General features: G+C 44.7%; 3 protein-coding genes across 6 annotated transcripts in view; 2 read left to right on the top strand and 1 right to left on the bottom strand.

Annotated features, from left to right (window-relative positions):
• Nucleotides 1-19,055, top strand: part of cbfa2t3 (CBFA2/RUNX1 partner transcriptional co-repressor 3) — a 37,066-nt gene extending 18,011 nt beyond the window's left edge. For 2 of the 3 annotated variants that reach the window (XM_062561727.1, XM_062561729.1), the window contains exons 2-12: nt 2,211-2,366; nt 4,418-4,659; nt 4,959-5,048; nt 5,736-5,917; nt 8,093-8,376; nt 8,770-8,852; nt 9,824-10,106; nt 10,523-10,591; nt 11,222-11,275; nt 12,770-12,960; nt 13,488-19,055. In XM_062561727.1, the coding sequence (XP_062417711.1) occupies nt 2,211-2,366; nt 4,418-4,659; nt 4,959-5,048; nt 5,736-5,917; nt 8,093-8,376; nt 8,770-8,852; nt 9,824-10,106; nt 10,523-10,591; nt 11,222-11,275; nt 12,770-12,960; nt 13,488-13,868 (2,015 nt within the window). In that variant the 3' untranslated portion in view covers nt 13,869-19,055. The remainder of the gene's footprint in view (nt 1-2,210; nt 2,367-4,417; nt 4,660-4,958; nt 5,049-5,735; nt 5,918-8,092; nt 8,377-8,769; nt 8,853-9,823; nt 10,107-10,522; nt 10,592-11,221; nt 11,276-12,769; nt 12,961-13,487) is intronic. The other variant, XM_062561728.1, reaches the window with a different exon arrangement.
• An 868-nt stretch (nt 19,056-19,923) lies between these two features.
• pabpn1l (PABPN1 like, cytoplasmic) lies at nt 19,924-23,198 on the top strand. 2 transcript variants are annotated; one of them, XM_037455674.2, is made up of 6 exons: nt 19,924-20,194; nt 20,878-21,004; nt 21,531-21,598; nt 21,683-21,789; nt 21,917-22,004; nt 22,495-23,198. In XM_037455674.2, the coding sequence occupies exons 1-6, from the start codon at nt 20,123-20,125 to the stop codon at nt 22,822-22,824; spliced, it is 792 nt and encodes a 263-aa protein (XP_037311571.1). In that variant the 5' UTR covers nt 19,924-20,122; the 3' UTR covers nt 22,825-23,198. The 2 variants fall into 2 exon arrangements, with proteins under 2 accessions (XP_037311571.1, XP_037311562.1); XM_037455665.2 differs by having other exon boundaries at nt 19,928-20,194; nt 20,878-21,016.
• Nucleotides 23,191-24,682, bottom strand: trappc2l (trafficking protein particle complex subunit 2L). Its single transcript, XM_037455686.2, has 5 exons — nt 24,571-24,682; nt 24,120-24,292; nt 23,672-23,759; nt 23,447-23,526; nt 23,191-23,368 (listed from the first exon to the last, which is right to left on the bottom strand). The coding sequence occupies exons 1-5, from the start codon at nt 24,601-24,603 to the stop codon at nt 23,323-23,325; spliced, it is 420 nt and encodes a 139-aa protein (XP_037311583.1). The 5' UTR covers nt 24,604-24,682; the 3' UTR covers nt 23,191-23,322.
• Between the last annotated feature and the right edge of the window lie 14 nt (nt 24,683-24,696).

The following is a 24,696-nucleotide window of genomic DNA, read 5'->3' as shown; positions in this document are numbered from 1 at the left end:
TTCTCTCCTCTGCTTTCCTCCTCCTAACGTACCTATGTGGGAATGGTCTGGAACTAGTGTTGGTTATTATTATCCATGATGTGATTTCTTTGTCAGGACGTCTACTGCATGTAAGTCCTCCAATGCACGTTTATACTGTATAGTGGCACCGTGCATTTGATCAAAGACAATGTTGACTGACTCGTAGGCTGCCTTTCTACAGGAAGCAGCCCACCAATTCTGCAGCACAGATAGCCTGTTAGGCCCTGTTTGTGTGTTTAGGGTTCTTTAGAAGGGAATGGCTGCATCTATTTATACCAGGCCTCCCCATCTGCCTCTATCTACAACCTTGTGTGTTTATGTTCAGTGCGTCTGGCATGGGGAAAACAGCAGAGTGCCCCTCGTGTTCTTGAGGATCACTGTGTCAATGGCCCTCGTACAGCACACTCCAGAGTGGCACTCTTTAAATACAGACACCAGCTGTTGAACGCTTCTACATGAGCTCTCAGAAATAGGCTAACACCAAAGACTGAGGCCAACTGAAGCAGGAGCCTCGTGGGGGGGGGGGGGGGGGGAAACACTGGGTTCACAGTTCGCTCACCCGGAGTAAAATGACAAGACGTATTATTTAAAAGTGATTTCATATGTTTGTTGATGACCACAATACATGCAGCTTTAAAATAAGTGTAGTAACAGGGTTCAGATGTATGGAGGGCCCTTTCTTGTTTGGTCTGGTATTTCTTTCGTTATTAGTCAGTAACAGAATCACTACCTATAAGAACTTCTTTCCCTGTGTAATTTGCAAAATGCCAGTCTCATAACACGGCCACCCTACAGTGACCTCTCATCGGCAAAAGGCTTTTTGGGGTTTAGAACAACAGGCCAAGTTAATTTCTTCAATCCTGGGATACATTAATATACAGCTGAAAAAAGAAAAGCGAGAGAATTGTGGAGAATCAATAAAGTCTACAGTGTGGTTTGCATCTTCTTTGAGCATTGCAACGGGTCTACTGTCCTCACAAGGTTAAGTGCAGTAAACACATGCACTCAGTGAGGCTCACTGAATGCATGTGTTACACCCAATGGGGCTTTGTAACACTCCTGCAGAAATACAAACATTAATGGTCTAAAACCGTACTGCAGACATTGATTTCATTGTTTTTCACTGCATAGTGCACATTTAGTGTGCTCCCTGCCAGTTGTACACATACTCTAAAGCTATATTTTCACAAGTCATCACACCTCTTAGCTCAGGTTTACATTACAGAGAGATCTGTTTCCAGCAGCTGCAGTGACAGACGGACGCACAGACAGAAAGACAGTCAACACTCACAGCAGCTACATCACTAAATAACAGAGCTGCTGCTTATTTTTTTCAACATATATAATGAAGTCTGACTAGTGTATGCACCTGTGTGCTTGTCTTTGTTGAAGACACACTGTTTGCATGCGCCGCGTGCGGCCCTATGAATTATGGCGACAGTCCTCACACACTTGTGCAGAACATCTACCCTGTTTCAAGTTTACTCCGTATGTCCCTTGCTGTGCCATCCTTTCCCTTCAGCCTACGCAGCTTGGCCTTGCCTTGTTTGGTGCTGGCAGAGGACAGCGAGGCTTCTGGTAGCACGACGGATTTCTGCTGAAAGTCCAGTGATGGACAGCAGCAGATCCAGCTGCACTTGTCACTGGCTGTCAAGCCGGCTGTCTGAACTAGGGGACAAGAGGGGACAGGCAGGAGGGAGGGGTGGGGGGGGGGGGGTGAGATGTGTGTGCACGTGAATATATGTGTATGTGTTTGTGTGCCTGTTTGTGTGTGTCTGGGGGTTGGAGGTTACAGTGCAGGGGCACTGATTGGGATGTCAGAGAGAGAGAGAGGGAGAGAGGGAGGGAGGGAGGGAAGACGAGGGGGGAGGGGGAGGTTCTCAGTCAGCAGCAGCTGAGAGAGTGAGCAGGTGTTACTGTATGTCTCCCCAGGCCCATGCATCTCCAACAAGAGACACAATACAAGTTGGGATTCATTTCCCCTCCCTGCATTGATTTGATTGGTCTCTTTTTATGGGTCTTATGATTTAAGGAAACAATCGATGGTTCCCAGGTCAAAATGTCAGTGGTCTCCTCCTTAACCAGCTGTCTCTCTTTTGAGATTTCTTTTTTGTTTTCTTCCAGTGTGGAGCTCCGTCTTGATGACTGTCTTGACATTTTTTTTCTCTTCTTTTTCTTTTAAATCACAGGTAGCAGAGTGCAGAAGGTTGGAACAATGCCAGATTCACCTGCGGATGTGAAAACCCAGCCCAGGTCCACCCCACCCACCATGCCTCCTCCACCCCCGGCTGTCAGCCAAGCAACCAATCGCAATGCTTCATTCACACCGGCTACCAGTAAATCAAGTGAGGACCCCGACTATTCTAAGAGTTTAACTAGAGATACAAGTATGCGTCTGTTTTCAAGAGTCCGACATTTTGACCTGAAACTGTGCGAGAAGCTTGCGTGCTGTGTGATTTATGTTTTCTTTGACTTGAAGATGATCTTTTTTGTGAGGCATCATGCCGGGCAGGTGTGCTAAAAGTGAGCTGGTAGGCGTGTTGAACAGCCTCTTCGTTTCACAGTAGGCCGTGGGGAAAGCGGCCATAGATATGGGAGCTGCTATTTACTTTATTGCAACTCATCTTCCGAACAAACCTGCACATCTCGTCGTATATTTTCTAACATGTAGGTAAAATGCCATTTGGCCACCTAATCAAAACTTTATTATAAATTAGGGCAAACAGTGGCCTAGAGGTTAAAATCAAATACGACCTTGTTGTACCTTGTCCTTCTCTCTTTTATTTCTTGTCAGTTATCAACATCCACTGTCCACATTTCTTTAATTAAGTATTCTCGTTACAGCATTTCACTGATTGTTAAGACCTTTCACATGTTAAAATAAATGGATTTAAATTACACACAACTTCAAAGAGTCTACACTGGACTACACGGCCACTTGTCACTCTTGTTACTGTCATGGATCCTTCATAGATGCTGAGTGAAGTGAGAGAAATCTCAAATATGTGTTTCTTCCCTGTTCTGGCGAACAAATGTTTAAGTCACTTGTGTGTCAGGTGTTTGTTGCAAGCATCTATTTGTGTGTGTGTGTGTGTCTTTTGGTGTGCAGAATGCCCTTGCTAGGGGGGCAAGTGTGAGCGCATGTGTGAGTGCGGCTGTGGCATTGTGTGTGCATTGGTGTCAGTGTTGTTTACCAGCTGGTTGGGCGACGTAGCGGTGTGTAGAGTACTTTCTTCCCTATATAGCAATGACAGCCCATGTTGTTTCACCTGCTGTGGCGTTGTAGCTCTCTCGTTTGCCTCTCTCTAAAACCGGAATACAAGTGCAGCACGTCAGGATCACATGGGCTGTTCCATATGTGTTCAGGCCCTTGACCCGCGGATTTGAGTAGCGAGCGCCTCAAAAAGAACCACAGGAACTATGGAAGAACTAAACTGTACATATTACTGGTTTCACGGATGTGTAAAAGGTGTTGTGTTACACAATGGCTCACACAAGAGTCCTGGATACATTTGGAAAGTCACAGTGGTTATCAAATTAAAGTTTGGATGCCGTGTCCAGTGTAAGTGCTTGCATATGCTGCTATAATCAAATACAATTCTTTAACAAGACGTTTCCATACTGAGACTATACTACTAACAAACACAGATATAATGCACATAAATGTATTTATTTTTCTAAAATATCCCAAAAATTTGAGTTTAGTCAAATAACTTAAGTCAGTATCCTCTGCATTCATTTTAATTCAGCTCGCAAATAAATACACGAAAACAGGGGATAGGTGTCAAAGGTGTATTTGCAATATATTTGTGAGTTTGTTTGGGCCGGCATTGCAAGGAATACGTGAGTGACTGTCTGTGTATGAATGCTGAATCTATTCTGAACCATAAAGCTGCAAATCTACTTTCAGATGGTGGACATGTGTGTGGCCAGATTTAGCATCACACCTGCTATTGGAATAAAAGTAACACAGGCCACAGGACTATTTTCAGCCACTCTCAAGTTCCTCTTATAGTTGTGTCCTAGTGAGTGAGTGAGTGAGGGGGGTGGGGGGGAATACAGTGATAGAGGGGGAGATAGGTGGGGGGGGGGGGCTTAGGGGTCAAATGGTACCAATTGCGAGACAGCTGAATGTAACACACACACTGATACGCTCAGTGAAACTGGCAGAAAATTGCTCCACTGAAGTCATGATGTGCATCATGGTGCGTGGTGTCAAATTAGCCTCCATTGTATGCCTTACTTTTACTTAATCTCAAACACACACAAAGTAAGTGCTACTGCTCATATCACGCCCCCCAGATCTTTCAACCCCCCCCCCCCCCCCCCCCCCCGGCTTCTCCGAAACCACTGACCCAATTCACGTTGTCCCTTCCTTCTGTCTGTTCATCTGCAGTGCTGAACGGGAGCAGCCACTCTCCTACGTCGCTTAACGGTGCCCCGTCCACTCCCAATGGCTTCAGCAACGGGCCGGCAATGTCGTCGACGGCCTCGCTTTCCAACCAGCAGCTCCCGCCAGCGTGTGGGGCCCGTCAACTGTGCAAACTGAAGCGCTTCCTGACCACGCTGCAGCAGTTTGGCAACGACATATCGCCCGAGATCGGGGAGAGAGTGCGCAGCCTTGTGCTGGGACTGGTGGTGAGTTGTTTTCATATTCATGGTGAATTATTGGGAAGAATCTTTTCACCAATCTGCATCCCCCTACATTCGGCCTGATGAAAGTTTATTAATACTACAATCAAAAAGTACCGTGTCCTTAATTGTTAATTAAATGTTAATTGTTAATATTGCAAACATCAAAATGTGTCTTCAACTTGATCTTGTTTTAAGTGGTCCAAAATGCTAACGGCATACGATACCAGATTATAGAAAGTTTATAAAATACATCATCTGTTATAAAAGTGACTCATTGTCTAACTCCTTGTTGTCTCGGGCAGAATTCCACTCTCACCATTGAAGAGTTTCACTCCAAACTTCACGAGGCCACCAACTTCCCGCTGAGGCCGTTCGTCATTCCCTTCCTCAAGGTAAATGCGTTGTCACAAATGTTATGCGAGAGAGAGACGCCCCGAGCTCCCCGCTGCTGTCCATAGGGCCGGCGTTCAGGACTGTGCGTGTGCATGTAGAGGCTGTGTGTGTAGCTTTCCTATTGGCTCCTTCACTGTTTGCCTCCAAGCAGAAAGTGTGCAGAGGGAAACCTTGTTTTGATTGGAAACCTGTGTATTCTGCGATAATGTGTTAACTGTGCTTATAGTAGAAACTGGTTGTATGGGCCTGTGAATGTGCATTAAAAGTGGATCAGACCTACCGGCGAGCAATGATCCTCCGCATCTGGGACATTGCAACTGGACAGGTCTGAGAGAGCTATTTGACAGCCCTGGCCCTCTCACACTCAGGCACACACACACAATATACTGTACACATCAGCCTGGAGAGAGAGAGAGAGAGAGAGAGAGACCCGTGGAAGGTGTCACAGGCTTTGTCTTATCTCATCCTGTCTCCATCTATAACTTTCTTTTTATTCTCACCCTTATCTGACATTATTTCGCTCTCACTCGTTTGATTATTCCACCATGAATCAAGATCACGTCTTGTACACCCTTCACATTTCCATTGACTCAACAAATCGATCACCTTCCTGCAACACGTTCCTACAACAGTTTACTTTATTCCTAATCCCGAGATGCCTGTCTTCCCTCTATTTCTCACTGAAGGCAAACCTGCCCCTGCTGCAGAGAGAATTGCTCCACTGTGCCCGGTTGGCAAAGCAGACTCCAGCTCAGTACCTGGCCCAGCACGAGCAGCTTCTCCTGGACGCCAATGCTAGTTCGCCCCTCGACTCCTCTGAGATCATGCTGGAGATGAATGATCACGGCAAGAGAAGGACACCCGACAGGTAACACAACTTCAAAAAACACGAGGCAGACTGTCTCTCCCCCCCGCCTCTCTCTCTCTCTCTCTCTCTCTCTCTCACACACACACACACACTGTTATATTTTAATTATTTCAGAATGCCAAGTGACAGGGGGCGGCTATAAATCCTCTGTGCAGGAGGCGGAAGTCTGGACAGTCAGGTTGCCTGGCTGGCTCTGCCAGCTGTCTGAGAGGGAGGGTTGAGATGGATGCACTGTTTGAAAAGAAAGAGAGTGTTTGAGAAGCAAAAGAGAGGGATAGAGATACTCAGAAGGAAAGAGGAAGTGATGTCCTCAACACAACAGGCGTTTGCCTCACGTTTTTATTCACTGTTGGCTGGCACTTCCTTTTCCTTAACTTATTGGCACTGTTTTTCCTTTCTGATGAATTCTTCACCTGCCTCTCTCTCTCTCTCTCTCTCTCTCTCTCTTCTTTTCTCCTGCGGGCTCCCACAAGCTGTCCATATGTCAGGGATGTGTGCAGATGGTGATGTGCTGACCGTAACACTGAGCGCATCCTCAGTGGGGTGTGGGGAGGTGGGCGGTGGTGCTTTAGATGCGATGAGGGGTTTGGAGCTGCGCAATCCCACAGTAATCCACACACCTCCGCCTCCTGGCCTGTGGCTTACACACAGCAGGAGAGGCTCGGTGGAGGAGGGGCAGGGCCTACGTTGTACCATCTTCTTTGTTGTCAGATACCAGGGACCTGTAACAAATGTGCACGGGGATAACCGAGCACATACAAAAACAGACAAATGCATAAACCTGATTTCTACATGGGGCAGTATTGAATTTATTCGCCTCTGATCCCTTGGATGATAAAAGAGTGATTTGCAACGGAATGCCCAGCTATTGCCATCCAGCTAAACAGATTAATATCAACACTCACATTTAAACTGTCCAGATGGCTTCAAAAAACAGCCTCTCTCACACACACACACACACACACACACACACACACACACACACACACACACACACACACACATACACTTGAAGTACACAGACACAAATGAGTTCCACTGAACATCTGCCAAACACACAGAGTTCAGCCCACATTGCCCCTTAAGCCCGAGAGCTGGGTGGGAGGGAGAAATACTTGCGATGTAAGAGTCGGCTGAGGGATATTCAGATTAAAAATTTGAGACGCATGGTGTACAGTTGGCCTTGGCTTTGTTTGATACATATGGCGTACAGCTGTGCAAAAGCCTTTGGAGGAGCATCGCCTCACTGTAACTGAACAACAAGCCTTAGTAGGGTCACATGTTTGTGTGTGTGTGTGTGTGTGTGTGTGTGTGTGTGTGTGAGACAAGCAAGTTTGTATTCCTTGCTCATAGTCTCATCAAACAGGTATAGTCCAAAATATGAAATACTCTCATAATTATACATCTAAACCATTATACATTTTGTATCAATAAATTGTTAGGACATAATCAGACATGAAAAGTGATGAATGTCTATTTTTTGACATATTTTTCTCTCAGGTCATTTTTCTGCCTCTTGATCTAATTTCAAGGGCATTCCGGTCTGTGCTTTGGCTTCTTTTGCTCCATAATAAAATAATACACTGGCGTTGCTTATTTAGCCTGGCAAAGCCATTGCATGTTTTCACATTACTCACTGTGGTGTGGTGAGGCTGTGGACATGCTGGAGAAAGATGAAGTAGCCATGACTATGACAACAAAAATCTGTTTCTCAATAAAAACTGAAAAATGAGACATTGAAAATACAGAGGCAGCTTATCCTAATGAGTTTAGTCATGTTTGCATCAACACGGTGTTTGAGGGGTCCAGAGTTAAACAGCTGAATATATTCTTGGTTCTTTTGTGGAATAATGGTAAACGTGGTAGTAGGAAACAGATGCAGACTTCCTTTGTGTGGGATTCTTTTGCATATTGGCAAGTAAACAATTGATTTTTACCACTGCGTGTACCTTAGTCTGTGATTAAACAGTTTTATCACATGTGTTTGCTCAGGGTCTCCTTTTTTACGCTCATTGTACTAAAATACAGTGTGCTGTCTTATATATTATAATACATAGTGCTGACATTTTCTACTAACTAGCTTACTTTTGTTTTTTATACGTCATCGTACAAATAGCTCATTTTAATATTCCTTTTCGATAATGTTTTCTCCACCTCTCATCTGGTCCTCTACAGGACCAAAGACAGCTCAGAGAGAGACGGGTTGCACCCGGAGCACATGGCTAAGAGGCCGTGCACCATCAGCCCCAGTCAACGCTTCAGTCCCAGCACGGGACTTCCTGCTCACCCGCCACCCAACGGCCTCCCCACACACCCTCCCAACGGCCTGCCCCACCCACCCAACCCTCAAGTGGGACCTCAACACTATCGCTTAGAAGACATGGCCCTGGCCCACCAATACAGAGACGCTTACAGGCACAATGAACACCGCGACGCCAGGGACAGGCTGCGGCAGACAGGTGGGACGGATGCATGCACCTACACCTACAGTCTTCAGTCATGTGGTCCGACTACGGGCCGGTGTATCAGTACAGGGGGCTGTCTGTAGAGAACAAAGGCCAGTTGTCAGTCCTGTGCGGTAACCCGTGTGGCAGTGCGTCTATATAAAGACCACATCCATACATGCCTGTATGCTACTACAACCATATATGCTTTCCTTCTGCTTTCCCAAAAAGGAGAGAGATGCATTCTTAGCCAAGTTGTCATACTGAAGGAATATGATATGCTCTATTGTTTTTTAATCATCTTTAATAGCTAACTTAATCATCAACAAATACAAAAAATTCTTCAAGTTTCCCTAAACATGGACACGACTCGTGCAACATCTCACACATGTCATTGTGTTTCAACAGTACATGGAGCGCGCCAAGAGGAGGTGATTGACCATCGTCTTACAGATCGAGAGTGGGCAGAGGAATGGAAGCACCTGGATAATGTACGTATAAGACTGTCAAGTTTAATGTTGACCACCTGGGGGAAGTTTAGGCAATTTATGTTTTTCAGTGAAACGTGAAATGTTGACAGAAAAAAAAGGAACTCCCGCAAATCAGAGAGTTGACGGACATCTGACAATAAGAGGTGTGTGTCAGTATTGTGAAACAAACAGACCCCTATCTGTCTTCGTGGCACCAAAAACCCCAGGAAGACAAAATCACGTTCACTCGACACATAAACGCACGGAGACAGACACGCAGACGCAGGAACGGGGCCCCAGATGGAGCTCTGGACCCAGCAGAGCGCAGCTCCAGCTGGGGAGAGCAGCTGAGACGAGAGCTGCAGTCATGGAGAGAACCGGCCAGGCCTGGACCCCTGCCAAATTAGAAACACTTCACTGAAATAAATATAGCTAACCCAGAGGAGGAGAGAGGGAGGGGGGGAGAGAGGGGGAAAGATGAATGAGAATAATGATATGGATTGAATGTCAACCATGCCAAACCCATTTAGCTCTGGAAACACAGGACAGCGTGGAAAAAAGTGACACTGTTTACAACAGAGGTGGGAGGAGGGGGGGGGGGGGGGGGGGGCAGAAAAGAGAGGGGGAATCTGTTGATTTGGCAGGGAACGTAGCAGAAGGGTGGAAGGAATTGGCTCAACCTTTTCATCAGCAGCCCAGCTGTTACATTATCGCTGTTGTAATGCTCTTAGACATTGAAATTCGCTGACAGGCAGACAAACCATGAACGCAACACAAACACAGTCCCACGCAAACTGGCATGTCCGTTTTTTTTCTCGTCTATTTTTAGGAATTCTTCAAGTTCCACTACTGTGTTATTGAGTTGAAGTTCAGTTCATACTGGACTACTCCTGGTCATGTATTTGGGTTGTAGGGATTTTGCCTTTCAACTAAATGGAGTGGATTAATCACTAAGTTACTGTTAACTCATCCTCAATCCTGTCCCTTTGCAGCTTCTCAACTGCATCATGGACATGGTGGAGAAGACGCGCCGCTCTCTGACGGTGCTGCGCCGCTGCCAGGAGGCTGACAGGGAGGAGATGAATCACTGGATTCGGCGCTACAGCGACGTGGAGGAGATGAAAAAAGGTGGGAGCAACGGACAGCACTGCCTTCCTCCTCCTCTTCCTCCTCCTACTCCTCACCACAACTCCTCCTCCAACACAGCTAGCAGCAGCGAGTCACTGCCCATAGGAACTTCCTCGGCTGCCGAAAGGCAGACGGGCAGACAGCCAGGTAGACAAACACACACAGGGTATGCTTTGTGAAACCAAAACACTGCAAGACACACAACACGGCAAGGTAGGGCTTATTTGCTGAAATGCCTCAATTTAGACACAAATAATGACTTGGATTATCCCATTCTTCTGCAAATGTACAAATGTAAGCTCGTACTGTGAGGCAAAACAAATCTGGTTGCAACATCCTGGATATTTAACCAACTGATGCACCATTATGCTGCCAGCATGCTCATTTGTAATTAAGATTTGTGTTCCAGTCCCACACCCAAATCCGCATTAATGACAGAAATGGTAGAAAAATCAATTTATTTACTGATGTTGCCACATACATGATGTGCATTGGTATCAAAAATTGTGTGTGTGTTTGGGTGCGTGTGTGTTTAATCGAGACTAAATGCTTATTTGTTTCAGAGATCCACAGAGACTTCCTACACAGGCCTCCCTCGGGATATCTGCCAGAAGAAATCTGGAGAAAAGCTGGTAAGAGCCAAGCACCCCCTTCTCTCTATTGTCTTCATGATTGACCGCACACAAAGTAACACAACACACAATCATTGTCATCAGTCTTCAAGGACCTCACCCACGGCCACAGAGACAGACACGGCAGTGGCCCTACAGCCGTAGGCTTGGAGCCCCTCTGTGTCATTAGGGCTAAATGCCCTCCATCTGTCCCCACTATGAAAGGCCACTGCAGTTACAGCTGCAGTGAGCATGCAGAAGACCACTTTGCGGTTTAACTGCTCTCCGTTGACCTCCATCGAAACACAGACTCGCTCAAGTTGTTAAACGAGTTTATTTTATTGGTTTTTTTGTGTTCTAGTCTCATGCTAATTACATTTAAGATCATTTTGACCAATTGTTCATATTTTGGGCTTAGTAAGGGGAAGCAGGAGTGCTGCATGGGCCTTCTTGTACACTGAATGTTAGAGAGAGGTAGAGCCCCGTCCCAGGAGTCACCTGGCTCAGCCCTGGTTTCTCTCCGGTCCCAGCGCTATCATGTTGGAGTCATAAGATAAATACCCTGCGGAAGGAATATGCTGGCAGCAAAATAGTGTGCTGCATTTTCACCAGCAGAAAAAGCTCTTTTAATTGCAGTTGTTTTTCATACAGGTACTACAAGCATCCCGCTCTCACCGGCAATAAAGCACCTCCAAAACAGGCAGGGTGAGTAACATATCTTACTTCGTCTCAATTCCACCTCACCTTGGTCTGTGGTTGTGGTTGTGTAAGTGTCTTTGTGTGTATTTGTGAGCATGTGTCACCTCTATCTCAGCAGCCACGTAGTCTGCCGAATATTGCTGCCGCACCTTTTGCTTTTAATTAAAACCAGACACGTATTCTCTGGTCTGGTTCAGGTTGAGAGACTGCAGTGCCTTTGAAAAAGAAGAGCTGAAGTGTGAAAAAGCAGGCAAAAATAACACGTCTCAGGGACTTGCCAAATCCCTGTGGAATTAAAACGTTAATATTGCTGTCCCCGTGTTTTCCATTAAGTGCTAATTGCCCCAGCATCTGCTATGCAGTCTCCTTGATAAGAATTAATTAAATTTGCAAACTAATCTTAGTGGTGCATGCATTAGGCCTGATAATTGAGAAGCTCAGGATTAAGCAGATAGTGTTTTGCAAACAAGAGAAGAAAGTGGAGGAGAAAAAAAGGATCTAATTGAAGGAAAAAGGTAGAGAGGGAATAATGTAATGAAGGAAACCATTGAGACACGGGTCTGAATGTTACTCTATGTTGAAAGGATTGACAGAATATTAACTTTCTACCACAGTAATCAAGCTTGGACACACACAGACATACATGCACACGCAGCCATGCGAACACATACGCATACCTGGGTAGGTCTTTGTGTGTCCTTTGTGAAAAAGTAATTTCATCTTTAAAAAGTTTCTGCATTGGATTGCTAAAGAAATTGACATATGTCTTGTAGTCTCAAGGTAGCTAATTAGCATTTTATTCATAGATGGCGTGTCTGAAAACTTCATCTCAGGTGTATAATGCATACCAGAAAGAAAAATCTACTGTACATATGCTGTGCACCATGAGGCCAGAAATTAAAGATGGCCAAATGTAATCACTCCTGCCTCTTACTGAGTGGAGACTGCGGGACGTTTCTATTTTTTGACTGCCATCTGGAAAAGAGTCTACACACCTGCTGTTGTAAAAACACAGCCACCTCACTTATGCAGTTCGTGCTTCTTCTGGAAGAACAAAAGGCCCCATGATAAAATCGACATCGTAGGAAGCCCTGCAGTGGGGATACGGACGCCGACCAGCAGGCAAATGAGTCCCTGTTCACTGTGAAATGAGTCTTAAAAATTCTACAAAAACTATACTGATAAAAAGAAGACAACTGTGGAAACAGGAAATCCCAGCGTGTTGTTTGAACAACCAAGTTAGAGACACATTTTTTGAGACATCTGTTGTCAGCGATGGAAATGGTTGTGGCCACACTTGTCTGAATGAATTATTAAAGTCTAGTTGTTTCCCCTTTCTGGCAGAAAGTTTTAAATCTTAGATGATGTACATCTGTTCGCTGAGATACAACGAGATGGCAGCTTAGAGAGCCTCAAAGGATGGCACAGCACTAACACCTCTTTCTCTCTCTCTCTCTCTCTTTCTTTCTTTCTTTCTTTCTTTCTTTCTTTCTTTCTCAGAGGAGGCAGTTAACGAAGTTAAGCGACAAGCTATGTCGGAGCTTCAGAAGGCCGTGTCGGACGCTGAGAGGAAAGCCCATGAGATGATTTCGGCCGAACGCTCCAAAATGGAGAGGGCGCTGGCCGAAGCCAAGAGGCAAGCCTCTGAGGACGCACTAACAGTAATCAACCAGCAGGAGGACTCAAGTGAAGTGAGTATCACAGACTCCGCGACCTCTTCTCCCTTCATTTTCCGCTCACATGTTCTCCAACACCTCCCTTTGTCTCTCACTCTCTCACAATGCTCTTTTGCTCCATCCGTCGCCCCTCACTTTGTTCCCTGGTCCTCCCAAGTTATCCTGTCATGTGTAGTCCATGCAGCAGGCTGCTCTTGGTGCCGTGCCATGTTGTCATCAGTATTAGCAGAAGCCGTTCAGTTGTCTGTGTAAATAAAGGCAGGCGGACCCAGATGGTTGGCGTCCGCTGCCAGGCTGAGTTCATAGTGAGCAGTTGACCACCACCTGCTGGTAACAGAAACCAGTGGCCTTGGACCAGGATTTAAACCCATCAAATCAAATCCTAGTACGCAGCGTAAAACAATATAAGCAGGCTAAGATTTTCAAAGTGCTCGTGTTAAGTTTAAACATCTCTATTTATGATAGAAAGAGAACATTTTCCCCGGGGACAAAAAAGAGACTTATTTTTATCAACCCACTCCTCCCCCCCACTGTCTCAACAGAGCTGCTGGAATTGCGGGAGGAAAGCCAGTGAGACGTGCAGCGGCTGCAACACGGCTCGCTACTGCGGCTCCTTCTGCCAACACAAAGACTGGGAGAAGCACCACCATGTCTGTGGTCAAGGTCTGCAGGGGATGCCAGGGGGCAGCAGCGTCCCTCTAGGCACCCCCTCCTCCACTTCAGCGTCCTCCAGTGCGCCCCCCACCCACTCGGAGAGCACTCCTCCAGGAGCCTTGTCCTTGGCAGGCCAGATGAGCATGGCGGGAGGGGCTGGCAGCGGCAGTGGAAGTGTCTCTGCCAGCCCCAAGGAGAGCAGCTCCAGCAGTGTGTCTCGCTCCACAACTCCAGCCACCCCCGCCCTACTGGACGCCACCTCCCGTTGACGTCGGACATTTGTCCCTTCCCCGCATACTGATGCGACGGTGCCCACACTCAAAACCAAACTGAGGAATCTTCATTGCACAGTGCTCCCTTTCCTTCTCCCCTTATTCAGTCCCCTCTTATCCTAAGCTCTACACACTACCTGATGGTAGACTGACTGAACTGGTCAACTTCCCCGAAGATCATTTTACTGTCTTTGTCTCATTTACAACCACAGCCACAAATACAAAGATCCAAATATCCAGCCCAGGCGTTCGTTGGATGAAAAGTGTCTCCTATCTCTGTGTTCAGTCACAGAAACATATCACATGAGTTTTGACTTGAAGATGTGGTTGTGATGTATCCTCAGTAGTTTGAGCACGTTAAACATACTGTCTGCATGAGGACACAAGACAAGGGCTGTGGTAGGCAGCAGTCATGGGGAGGAGGACTAGTCTGATTAGCACTTGTTTTAGATTTCCCTTTAATTTAGCACCAATGAGAGTGCAGTACTCAGACCTTGATGTGCACTACCTGTGCATACAGTTCACTAATGTGGCACTTATTGTACAGTGTCTCAATGGAGACAGGCAAGGACAAAATACCTTTTTTCAAATGGATGAGAGAAAGGGAGAAACCTGTGATGCGATTAATTCCTCACAAACACAGCTTAGTATTTATTAAATGTTTCTTTCTGGCTTTAAGCGAAAAATACAGATTAGTCCAAATATTCTAAATAAGGAATAGAAGTGATGCTGATGATGATAAAAACAAAAATAGTGATATGAAAATGAATTCAGTTTAAACTGCTAACTACCTTGCTAGCGAGCCAAGAAAATCTACACCGGACTCACCTCTCTGCACCATCGTGAACCCAAATGAATTCAAAGATGAATGAAAAATAACATGATCCAAACCTTTGTATTACACTGCCAAAGTGAGTAAGTAAGCGACAAGGAGAAGCACTCATCCTATAACCAAACGCAAAGCAACATCACCTCCTCAGCAGATAAGCCAACTCTGAGAAGACCAGGCTGCAGAGAAGCTGCAGAATGGGAACCAGAGGTAGTCAGACGCTTATAAAGCAACCCGTAACCTGCTTTGATTCTGCCTAGTTTGGACAAAACTACAGCGATTCCTCAGTGATGGCCCAGACTAGTGAATAAGGACAATGCTGTGAACTTGCCTACAAGAAGGACTTCATGAAATGGATGGAAACCCTGCCACAGTGTGATTTTTTCTTTTGTGAACGGTACCAGAGAGGAACGTGAAAGCTGCACAGCCTCAAAGGAGATGAACAGACATAAATGGCAAAGGAGCTGCCAAAAACCTCAAAACAAGCGTGAAAACCTTGTCGAAGAAGGCATTGCATACAAGGACTTATGAGAAGATAGTTTGTAAGTCTTTTTTTTTTTTTTTTTTAGCTCCGCAACAAGGACATAATTCAAGGAATTGGTGTTACCTTTACATTGACTCCCTTCTTTTCCAAAGCATGATAAACAGATAAAAAAAAGAGCCTGGTGAAGGGCGGTGTAGACGTGGTTCTCCTCTCTCTTTCTACCTCCCCTCACCCCACACCTCCCTTCTTTACTGCTCCCACCCAACAACTTGACTGAAGTCAGCCCCCGACCCCCAACCTGCCTCGGACAGAGCCGCGGAGCAGTTTTGTGGGAAGGGTTCGGAGCCTGCTTGTAGATATTGTTCCTCTTTCAAATTTCAATAATGTCTCTTGCCGCTGATGTCCACATGTGCTGCCCTTGTGTATATTCAGAAAGATGGACTTTAGTTTGCTTCCGTTTCGTTTCATTTTCCTCACATATGTTCGGGCTGAGCAGTGAGGTCAAACCAAGAAGGACACTCGCTTATGAGAGGAAGCCCGGCATTGTACTTATTGTTTGATTTGTTGTATCTATATTGATGAGATGAAAACCCTCTTGTAGAATATTTTGTATTGCTCGCATTGTAAGACAGTGAGAGGACAGAGGTGCAATATGAAGAGAATTCAGCTACTGAATGGAACCTCAGCAACTGCCCATAGCGTATCATATAATATAGATACATATAAATATATTTAAAGTAACATCAGTAACTTAATGTGAATGTACATAGTATTTAAAGAGGTCCAAAAATGTGTTTGCCAAATAACAGAAACCGTTAAAGTAAAAACATTTCACAGTACATTTATTTCTTAAATTTTTCAATCTTTTTTTTTTCCTCCCCCACTAGTTTATCGATTTCAATTTTTACTCAAAGCAATGTGTCCCTGAGCGTAACAGAGGTAAGGTGGCTTCATACAGTGCAAGTTATGGTAAATGGAGGATAACAGATCGAAGGTGGATGGACACTGCATGATACATTCATTATTAATTCATTCATTCTGCCTTCATTTACAGTATTTTAAAATCCACATTACAACAATTATGGTTATGTTTCACTATCTTCTTAATTTATATTTAATAGTGCAATTGAAACTCAAAAGGTGTGTCATGTGCTTCATTCACCCCCAGTCTGTTTTCATCCTGCAGCAAGGGACTCAACAGTGTATAACAACAAGAAATCCCAAATATATTCAAATGTTTGATCACAAAAAAAAAGGAAATGGTCATGGCTCGGTTTCAAATTGATCTCATTCACAACATATCTAAGAATTGTATCATTTCAATTGTTCTGTTTCTGCCACTGAAGTAATCCCCTCCGTGTGTGTGTGTGTGTGTGTGTGTGTGCGTGTGTGTGTGTTAAATTGTCTCCCGAGGTACAGGGCAAGCTATTCCTATACGATTAAGTGACATGCCAGCGATAAGCTGAAGTAAACCTAAAAGCTCATTTTGTTACCCAATCTTTGCAATGTTGCTTTAGAACAGGTTGCTGTTTGTTTGTAAAGATGCAGGTTGAGCGTAAGCTAAAGATCTCTGCAGTCTCTAGGCCTTTACTTAAAGCAACAGAGGGCCTGTAGCAGCCATGCTCACACAAATGTAATGTTGATTATTGTTAACGCGACGCAACATAGTGAAAATGAAGAATTTTTATAGTCAGATGCATGAGGTCATCATGTTATTTGGACTATTTGAGACACATAATTCAAACGGGATAAGCTCCGAGGCTCCCCTGTGACCTTTATGTATGTATGTTATGATCGTTGTGATATGGTGTTGACCTCAGCCTTTTTGTGTTATTTCCTCTTTCCCCCCCCCCAATGTCTAGCTCCTCCATTGCTACCCCAGACCATTGTTCCCACTAGCTACTTCCTGTGACCATACAGCTAATCACCAGGAGGGGTTCACCTGGACTTTGAAACGCTAGCAGACATGGTGGTGCACATTCAAACCTAATTGCATGATTCTACCTGAAAATTATAATAACTAAATTGTTGAAAGGAATTGCCATTGCGCATGATGTTGGAAAGTATCTATTCACACCAGACCTCAGCTGCTTGATCACATCCCACAAACCAAACCAATACCGCCGGAATTCCATAGCAGGTAAACAAACTTTACAGTCAAACTTGCATACTACCAAACTCCACACAGAATCAACCATGGCATGCCAAAACCAATAAAAGCACAGACCAAAGTACTGCCATAATAGGCTTTGACACTGTGTGTATTGACAGACGGGAAATAATAAGGTTATAGCTTCAATACACCAGTTAACCAAAGTGTCTAAAATACACACAATCAGGGCACAGGAGTGAAGAGCATGTTTAATGTATTTGCTGAGTCTCCTCAAATATGTAGAATTTTCATTCAAGCAATCAAAGCGCTTGTTGTCTACATATTAAATACTGCTTCTGTAAAAATAATAGAAGCACCATCGTTACAAAAGACTCCTGATTGCCTGTTCTTACAGTTACAAAGCCTTTCAGAGTAAAAAAATGAATGCATGGTGGGTGGGTGTTTTTGTGCGCGTTACTGGTGGTGTGTGTGCTTTTGTTAAAAAAAAGGACAAAAATTGAAAAAAAATCTTACTTTTTTCTTCTTGTCTCTGTACAAACTACTTGAAACTTTCAGAGCTTTAATGAAACATACAGATACATACAGACTGTAATGGCAGATTGATTCACAGTATGTAGCAACAGCTTTATGCAGAAAAATTTGCGCACACTATCCGCATCAAACAACAATGTGATGACAGTTCCATTCAACTCTTTAATGCTTTGCGTGTGTTTCCTTGTCTGCAAGTAAGCCCTCAGATAAACTATAACAAAGCCAAACCCATTAGACCACTTAGAAATGACCAAAATACAACCAAAAGCCACAACGTTCACTTCAGATTTGTCTTTGGTTAAGGTTTTTGTGCCATGTCCCGGCATTGGAGAACTGCAACATGGTGCAATGCGTGGGAAGTGAGGCCGTACAGGACAGACCCAGTTCTCCCTCACTGGTATTTTGTGTCATTGGACAGGACACAAAATACCATGTTCTGTTACGCTGGGCGCGAGCTTCCATGAGTCCCGAAACTAATGTTCTTTGTCCCCAGCTGTCATTTACTTTTCTCTTTGAAGATATCGGATGGCAAACGCATAAGGGCTCTGCTGTTGTGAATATCATCCACGGTGTCTCTCCGAACACTTTACATCAAACACTTTTCTGTTTGTTTAACGATGTACATGATATGGGCAAGACGCATGTTTAGAAAAGGCAAATATTAGCAGGATGGCATTTGTCTCTCCCGACCCCAACCAGTAACTCTACCAATGAAATGTCAAGGCTCATCCGATGTGACGGAGACACGTCCTTTCTGTCAAACAGGCACTGATAAACAGCTACGGCAGAAAGCTACAGTGGCAAACAGTGGATACAGCACTTGTTTTCCCCAAAGCCATGGCTCAGGATGGCCGGTTTTTACATCAATTTAAAAAAAGGATTATGTTTTTTGTATGAGTAGGGAAGCTTTCTATACTGTATTGTGCAATACATTATTACAGAAAAACATGTTTCTTTTGGAAAGGTTGGCGCTTTGAAGATCTTTCCCCTTTTGTTTTTTTTCCCCTCTTTACGAAGGTCCTGTTGCCGTTTTTAGATGAAGTTAACTGTGCCAGAAGAATTAAATTCTGATTCGTATTTATTTCTTGCATGCTTTCCTCCCTGTTGCTAATACCGCTCTTTAACTGTTCGCTCTGTTGGATGTGTGAAGCTGTAAAACATTCTAATTCAGGTTATTGTCTGTGTTGAACAATGTAACTGTGTAATTAAAACATGAAATGAAGTATTCATCACATCGCTTTTCTTCTTTAAGTGCTGTCTTATTCTCAAAATGCATCGCCAGAAAAGGAAAATGATCCCTTGTCATAGAATCACTACTCACACAAAGATAGTATGTCAACTTCAGTCCCACATCAGAAACATGATAGCAGCAGATCTAAATGAAGTACTGGATCAACAGACTTCTACGAAAACATTTCTAATCAAAATGGCAAATGCCAAACAAGCTCGATCCACCACACAACTTAGGAGATGCTTCAAACATATATTCAGACCTTTTATAAAATCTAATCCCACTATTTAAACTGCCCAGCAAGTCATTACACACTCAAAACGTGGTTCATAACAACAGACTGATGTTTTCAACTCTAGTGGAGATCTCACAGTTCCCATTGATATCAGAAATGTCACACTGACTGTGGAAAATGCCAAGAAAATTCCCACTTTCATGGGATAGTGCAGCCGTAAAACTGTTATGAGTGATAATTCATTCAGTATATGCATCACGTTTATAGCATCGATGAACAACTGAATGTATGAGATATTGTCAGACAAAAAGGAATTATTCCATACCCTAAAACTGGGTGAAATGGATAAGTGAATAAACGTTGCTCACTGATCAAATATCCTTTACTCATTTCCCATTTCTTCTGGTTCCAAACTGTACATTTTATAATGTTGTTTGTGTCACCCAATGACACTCAACGATTACAACACTATTACTTGGAAATTTTAGTAAAACGCCACAAAATCCATCCAAGATATTCCGTTTTATTTTGGAAGATAAAGACCATTTCATTAGTTGTGTTTCACCAGCTGTAAACCGTGGGGAGGGGGGGGGGCGATTCTTGTTGACGCGCCAATGGGAGGATGGCATCAGGCGGCGTCTCTTCTCACGTGCGCGCCGCTGTCAATCAATCCAGCGCGTCACGGGCTCATTCACAGGTGATATCTATTAGCGGCGCCGCGTCCACCATCAAACCGTTTCCTTCCTGTGGGAGGTTCTGCGTGTGCGTGTGCGGCGGGTTTTGAGGAGCTGCAGGTCGCTTTGCAGATGCTATGTTTGAGCAGTAAGCATGGCGGAAAATCATCTGGAGTACGGCTACCTGGAGGGCGAGTCCATCGGTGCGCATTTCGCCGAGGACCCGGTGGGTATGCTCGCGTTAAAAGTGAATGAAAAAAAAAATCAGGAAAGTGTTCGTCTTTTTTCCCCCTGCGCTGACGTCATATTACGGTAGGGCGGATAGAAAGCGAGCAGGGTGACGTTGGACAAGCAGGTGCACGCGCAGGCTATGCTATGTGCCGTCCCGGAGCGCTGCAGCACGGACCTGGCCGCACACTGACCTCACTGTACCAGTGTAAGATGCTGCTGTCCCGACACGTCGAGCAGGCTAACCACAACCCTCGTCTCAATTGGCTCAATGAGTCCAGTTGGCCCTTTTCATTAAATATTTGGTCATTTGTCAAAGCTGTCCATGCCTTCTGGTCGTTTCATTTTCTCATAGCGAACTAATACTTTTGCTTGTGAGCAATTTGAGAACTACAAATAACATGCAAATAATGTTGGGTTACCGGAAAAAACTTGAACGCTCTGCTCGCTCTGCTCCACACTTCTTTTGAGGGAACCCTGCTCATCCGAAACAGTTTGTCTTCCATATTTCCATTTTATTTTTATCTGCAAATCTAGATATCTTATTCTTTTCTGGAACTTACCTCTTCAGTCTTTAAGGTTATCATTCATTCCCTTTCATGTGTCTAAAATGTAGCTTTCACTCTCCGTTCTCAACGTAAGCCACAGTTATTTCATTGTCCTGCTTCCCCTGCGACTCAGGAGCTGGCGGCCATCAAGGCCAGAGTTCAGGAGATGGAGATGGAGGAAGAGTCGGAGAGAATGAGGCAAGAGGAGGAGAGGTTTGACGCGGTGGACATGCAGCTCCTGAACAGCAGCCCCCGGCTTGGTGAGACCACAAGTGCGTTGTATCCGCCGCCTGGTTTGTTACCGTGTCACATTGGTCTACAGCATGACGCTGATCACGCATTTGGGAAGTATCCTTAGCCAGGTGTATAGAATCGCAGCCCCCAGGCAGGTGAGGTAGCTGCATCCTTCACCATCTGGCTAACACCTGGGACGTAACCACTGTGGTCACAACAGTGTACGCTTGTGCCTCATCACTGCCCAATGAGACGGAGCGGGGAGCTCCAGAGGACCAGAAGGGTCCTCCTCGCGCCTGTGGCTGTTTTTTTTTTTTTTCTGCCTGTGTGCGTCTACTTTCCGCTTCCTCCCTTTTGGTTCCTCCTCAGAACGGCGATGGAATGTGAGGGGAGCCATAGTCTGATCTGAGAGTTAACAAAGACAATACACGAGATGTGATGGTGAAGAAATAATCTGTGTTTATTTCACCTGGAGTGAGCACCTGTGTAGGCAGTGTTTACCCCCTACCGCGCACGTAACAGTGTATGCGGTTTGTTGTGTTTTCTCCACAGGACCCTTCTACAATATGACCCCTGAAGAAAGGATTGACGCAGACAACAGATCTGTCTATGTGGGAAACGTAAGGCTTGCTTGTCTTTTCTTTGGATCGCGCATGTTTATTTTTTCTTCACATTCCTAATGGGACACCCTGAACAAATCCCAGGTAGACTATGGCGCGACTGCAGATGAGTTGGAGATCCATTTCAACGGCTGTGGACCTGTCAACAGAGTAACCATCCTGTGTGACCGCTTCTCCGGCCATCCCAAGGGGTGGGTGCAGCCTGTGCATACAGTTTATACTTTAAAAGAAATGTTTATACCTGTCAATATTTATCCATAAAATACACCCTGGCATCAAATTTTTTATTTTTTTTTGTCCTTTCCTCCCCTTTCACAGATTTGCCTACATTGAGTTCTCTGATCCGGACTCTGTGCACAGTGCTATGGGTCTGCATGAGACCATGTTCAGAGGAAGAGTCCTCAAGGTGAGGAGCATTGCACTACAAGAGAAAACCCTCAAACTAGTTTACGGCTCCCATCTATCAGTCAAATATCAGAGGTTCTACAAAGCCCAAGAAGGAATGTATTGATGGAAGTGTGTATATTTTAAGTCTAGACTGATTCTTTGATTGGCTGACCTGAAGTCGTGCCCATCCAGTGTGTATATACCCTGCAATCCAAGACACCTTGGTACTATGAAACCTCCTTATCCCTCCTGTTGACTTGAGAAATGCCATTTAGTCCTAACTACAGAGGTTACTGTCAACCTAAAGGTAATTTAATATTTGCATTGCTTAGTTTTCACTCTAGTGTTTGTTTTTTATTTTGCATTTCTTTTTAAGATAATCAGTCACAGTTCATATTATCCTCGTTTTTGAGCTGGTCTCTTTAAATTTGAACAAATGTATTGGTCTTCCTCCACATCAATAAATTCCCACTAATGGGTGTTCCTAAACGGTGTTCTCTGGCCTGCAGGTAATGCCCAAGAGGACCAACATGCCAGGTATCAGTACAACGGACCGGGGCGGACACAGAGGTGGCCAACCCAGAGGCAGAGGCCGCGGGTACCGTCCGCCTCGATACCAGAACAGCTCTCGAGGTAGGTTCCGGTACCAGTCCGTCAGGCCACAGCACCAAACGCCCCACCCTTACTACGGCGGTCCGCCTGTGGGGAAGAGGCCGTGGGGACACATGGACTACCAGGATCAGATGCCCAAACGTTACCCGTGTCTTCTTCTCATCACCCCACCGTCGGAGGAGCTGGGGGCGGGAGCTAGTGGACAGCACTACCCTCAACAGCGCTAGCACTGCCCACAGAGTACATGCTAAAGTGGGCGGATGGAGCTGATCATTTTAAAGAAATGTTTACAGGTGTTTCTGAGTTGTGCATCCTGTGAGATGCCAGAATGGACAGAAGAGATGACTTTCTAAGTTGCATCAGTGCTTTAAGAGATGTGAAGGAGGAAGACGTTGGCCAGAGGTGTTGCGTTAGCTTATGTTGCTGTGAATGCATGGGACAATCCTGAAATTGTTATGCAGTTGCATCTCTTACTGTTTTTACAAACTGATGCGAATGTATTGTGTTGCTGCCTACAATGTCTTGTATAAATCCTCCCTATGTATAACTTATAAGTTCTTTGCTATGTAAGTGAATAAATAAAAAAATAATGATTTGCTGATCCATTGTGTGCAGTAACAATGTAGCTTTATTACTTATGCGGTTCATTAATCAAGGCAACATGTAAATGATTGGATTAGGGGTTTCTGTACAGTGGAGGCTCAGAAGAAGGAGCAGAAGCGATGTCAGCCAGATTGCACCATCATTCCAGATACGATGCCATCAAAGGTCCTGGAGAATGATTTGTCAATGATTAGGAGTGTTTCAGTGTTACACCCCCAATGAATATCCAGCAAAGAATTTACTCACTTGGACTGAATGGTGTCTCCAGGATTGTGGAATGGGTTGCACATTACATCAGTAAAAGAGTTGTGTAACTTTCTGAACATCTGGGGAGAGGAAAGCAATTTAACACTTTACAATTTAGCAATTTAGCACTTCATCTTTGGATTCTTCAAATGTGTGTTAACGATTATTCACTAGTGTCCAATGCTGTTTTCATGCAGAATTCATTAGTTCATAGGCCCAACTTACACTTCTAATTTCATTGTCCCGTAACGATGTGTTTGACGAGTCCACAACAATGACAAATTTCACCTTTGAGTTGGTTACATAGCCATATCTAGTTCACCAGTCAAGGATAATTGGTTTACAGTACGTGCAGAGATTCGAGGTACGCTGACCGAGCGCATTTCACTTTTTACAGTACATTTTCATAACGATCAACACTTGATCAAAACCGTCCTACACGATAATGGAAGAAATGCAGTAGTATAGATGCCTTATTTCAATCAGAATATCAGTTGTGTAGAATTAAGTTATTCAGATGGAATAATGCAGTGGCAATCCAAATAATTTAAACCGTGAATCACAGTATCACCTGGTAAAAGATGCATTATCAAATTAAGAGATAGATCAGACAATAGGAGGACTCCCCTGCTGGTATTATTTTTAACCCTTCTCCGCTCTAAAACAAGGATACACTTTATAGTCTTCAGTGGGGTAGAGCAGACCGAGGTACAGCTCCCTCTGGTCTCCTAAAGACTTGCCCACTGCGGAGATCTTCTCCTCCACCACATCCAGGGAAGTGTGCACGGTATAGTGGAACTTCAGCTCATTTTGAGTGGGCAAACTGCGGATATACAGCGGGTAGTTCTGGGAAAGGACACACAACAATGAACTCGTTAACCGTCAAATTTTCACCACTTGCGCAAATTCCACCAAATTGCAACTGCAGCCAAGAATGCTAATATTGTTGGCTGCCTAGCGCTAGCTGAGGAAGTGTTACAACATAATGGACCTTCAGACAGACCAAGAACGCTGACATTCGCTTAGATACAATCGTAAGAATAGAAAAGAAAAATAGAAAAAGTTTGGTTTATTTAAAGAAGACACCCAAAAAACCTGGGACATTTAACCGCAGCTATCATTACCTCCTTTGCGATCACTGCTATGCACACCGCCATGTTGGTGTTCCTCCTCTGAGCTGTCAGACGCTGTCACGTGACACGCTGCATTCAAACGCTGTTGGACAAGTGGCAACCAAAGAATACATATTT

The sequence above is a fragment of the Pungitius pungitius genome, chromosome 4 (assembly GCF_949316345.1).
Source record: "Pungitius pungitius chromosome 4, fPunPun2.1, whole genome shotgun sequence".
NCBI classification, from domain to species: domain Eukaryota; kingdom Metazoa; phylum Chordata; class Actinopteri; order Perciformes; family Gasterosteidae; genus Pungitius; species Pungitius pungitius.
The sequence above is the reverse complement of the archived record's forward strand: the minus strand, read 5'-3'. Positions and strand labels throughout refer to the sequence as shown.

What these genes read in the sequence shown, in the direction of transcription:
- trappc2l (XM_037455686.2), bottom strand. Translation starts at nt 24,603, where the DNA reads ATGGCGGTGTGCATAGCAGTGATCGCAAAGGAG. An exon ending in TAGCAGTGATCGCAAAGGAG is followed by an intron (nt 24,293 to 24,570) that starts GTAATGATAGCT and finishes GTCCTTTCCCAG; the next exon opens with AACTACCCGCTGTATATCCG. An exon ending in GGAGACACCATTCAGTCCAA is followed by an intron (nt 23,369 to 23,446) that starts GTGAGTAAATTC and finishes ATCATTCTCCAG; the next exon opens with GACCTTTGATGGCATCGTAT.
- pabpn1l (XM_037455665.2), top strand. Translation starts at nt 20,123, where the DNA reads ATGGCGGAAAATCATCTGGAGTACGGCTACCTGGAGGGCGAGTCCATC. An exon ending in CGCATTTCGCCGAGGACCCG is followed by an intron (nt 20,195 to 20,877) that starts GTGGGTATGCTC and finishes CCTGCGACTCAG; the next exon opens with GAGCTGGCGGCCATCAAGGC. An exon ending in GATCTGTCTATGTGGGAAAC is followed by an intron (nt 21,599 to 21,682) that starts GTAAGGCTTGCT and finishes AACAAATCCCAG; the next exon opens with GTAGACTATGGCGCGACTGC.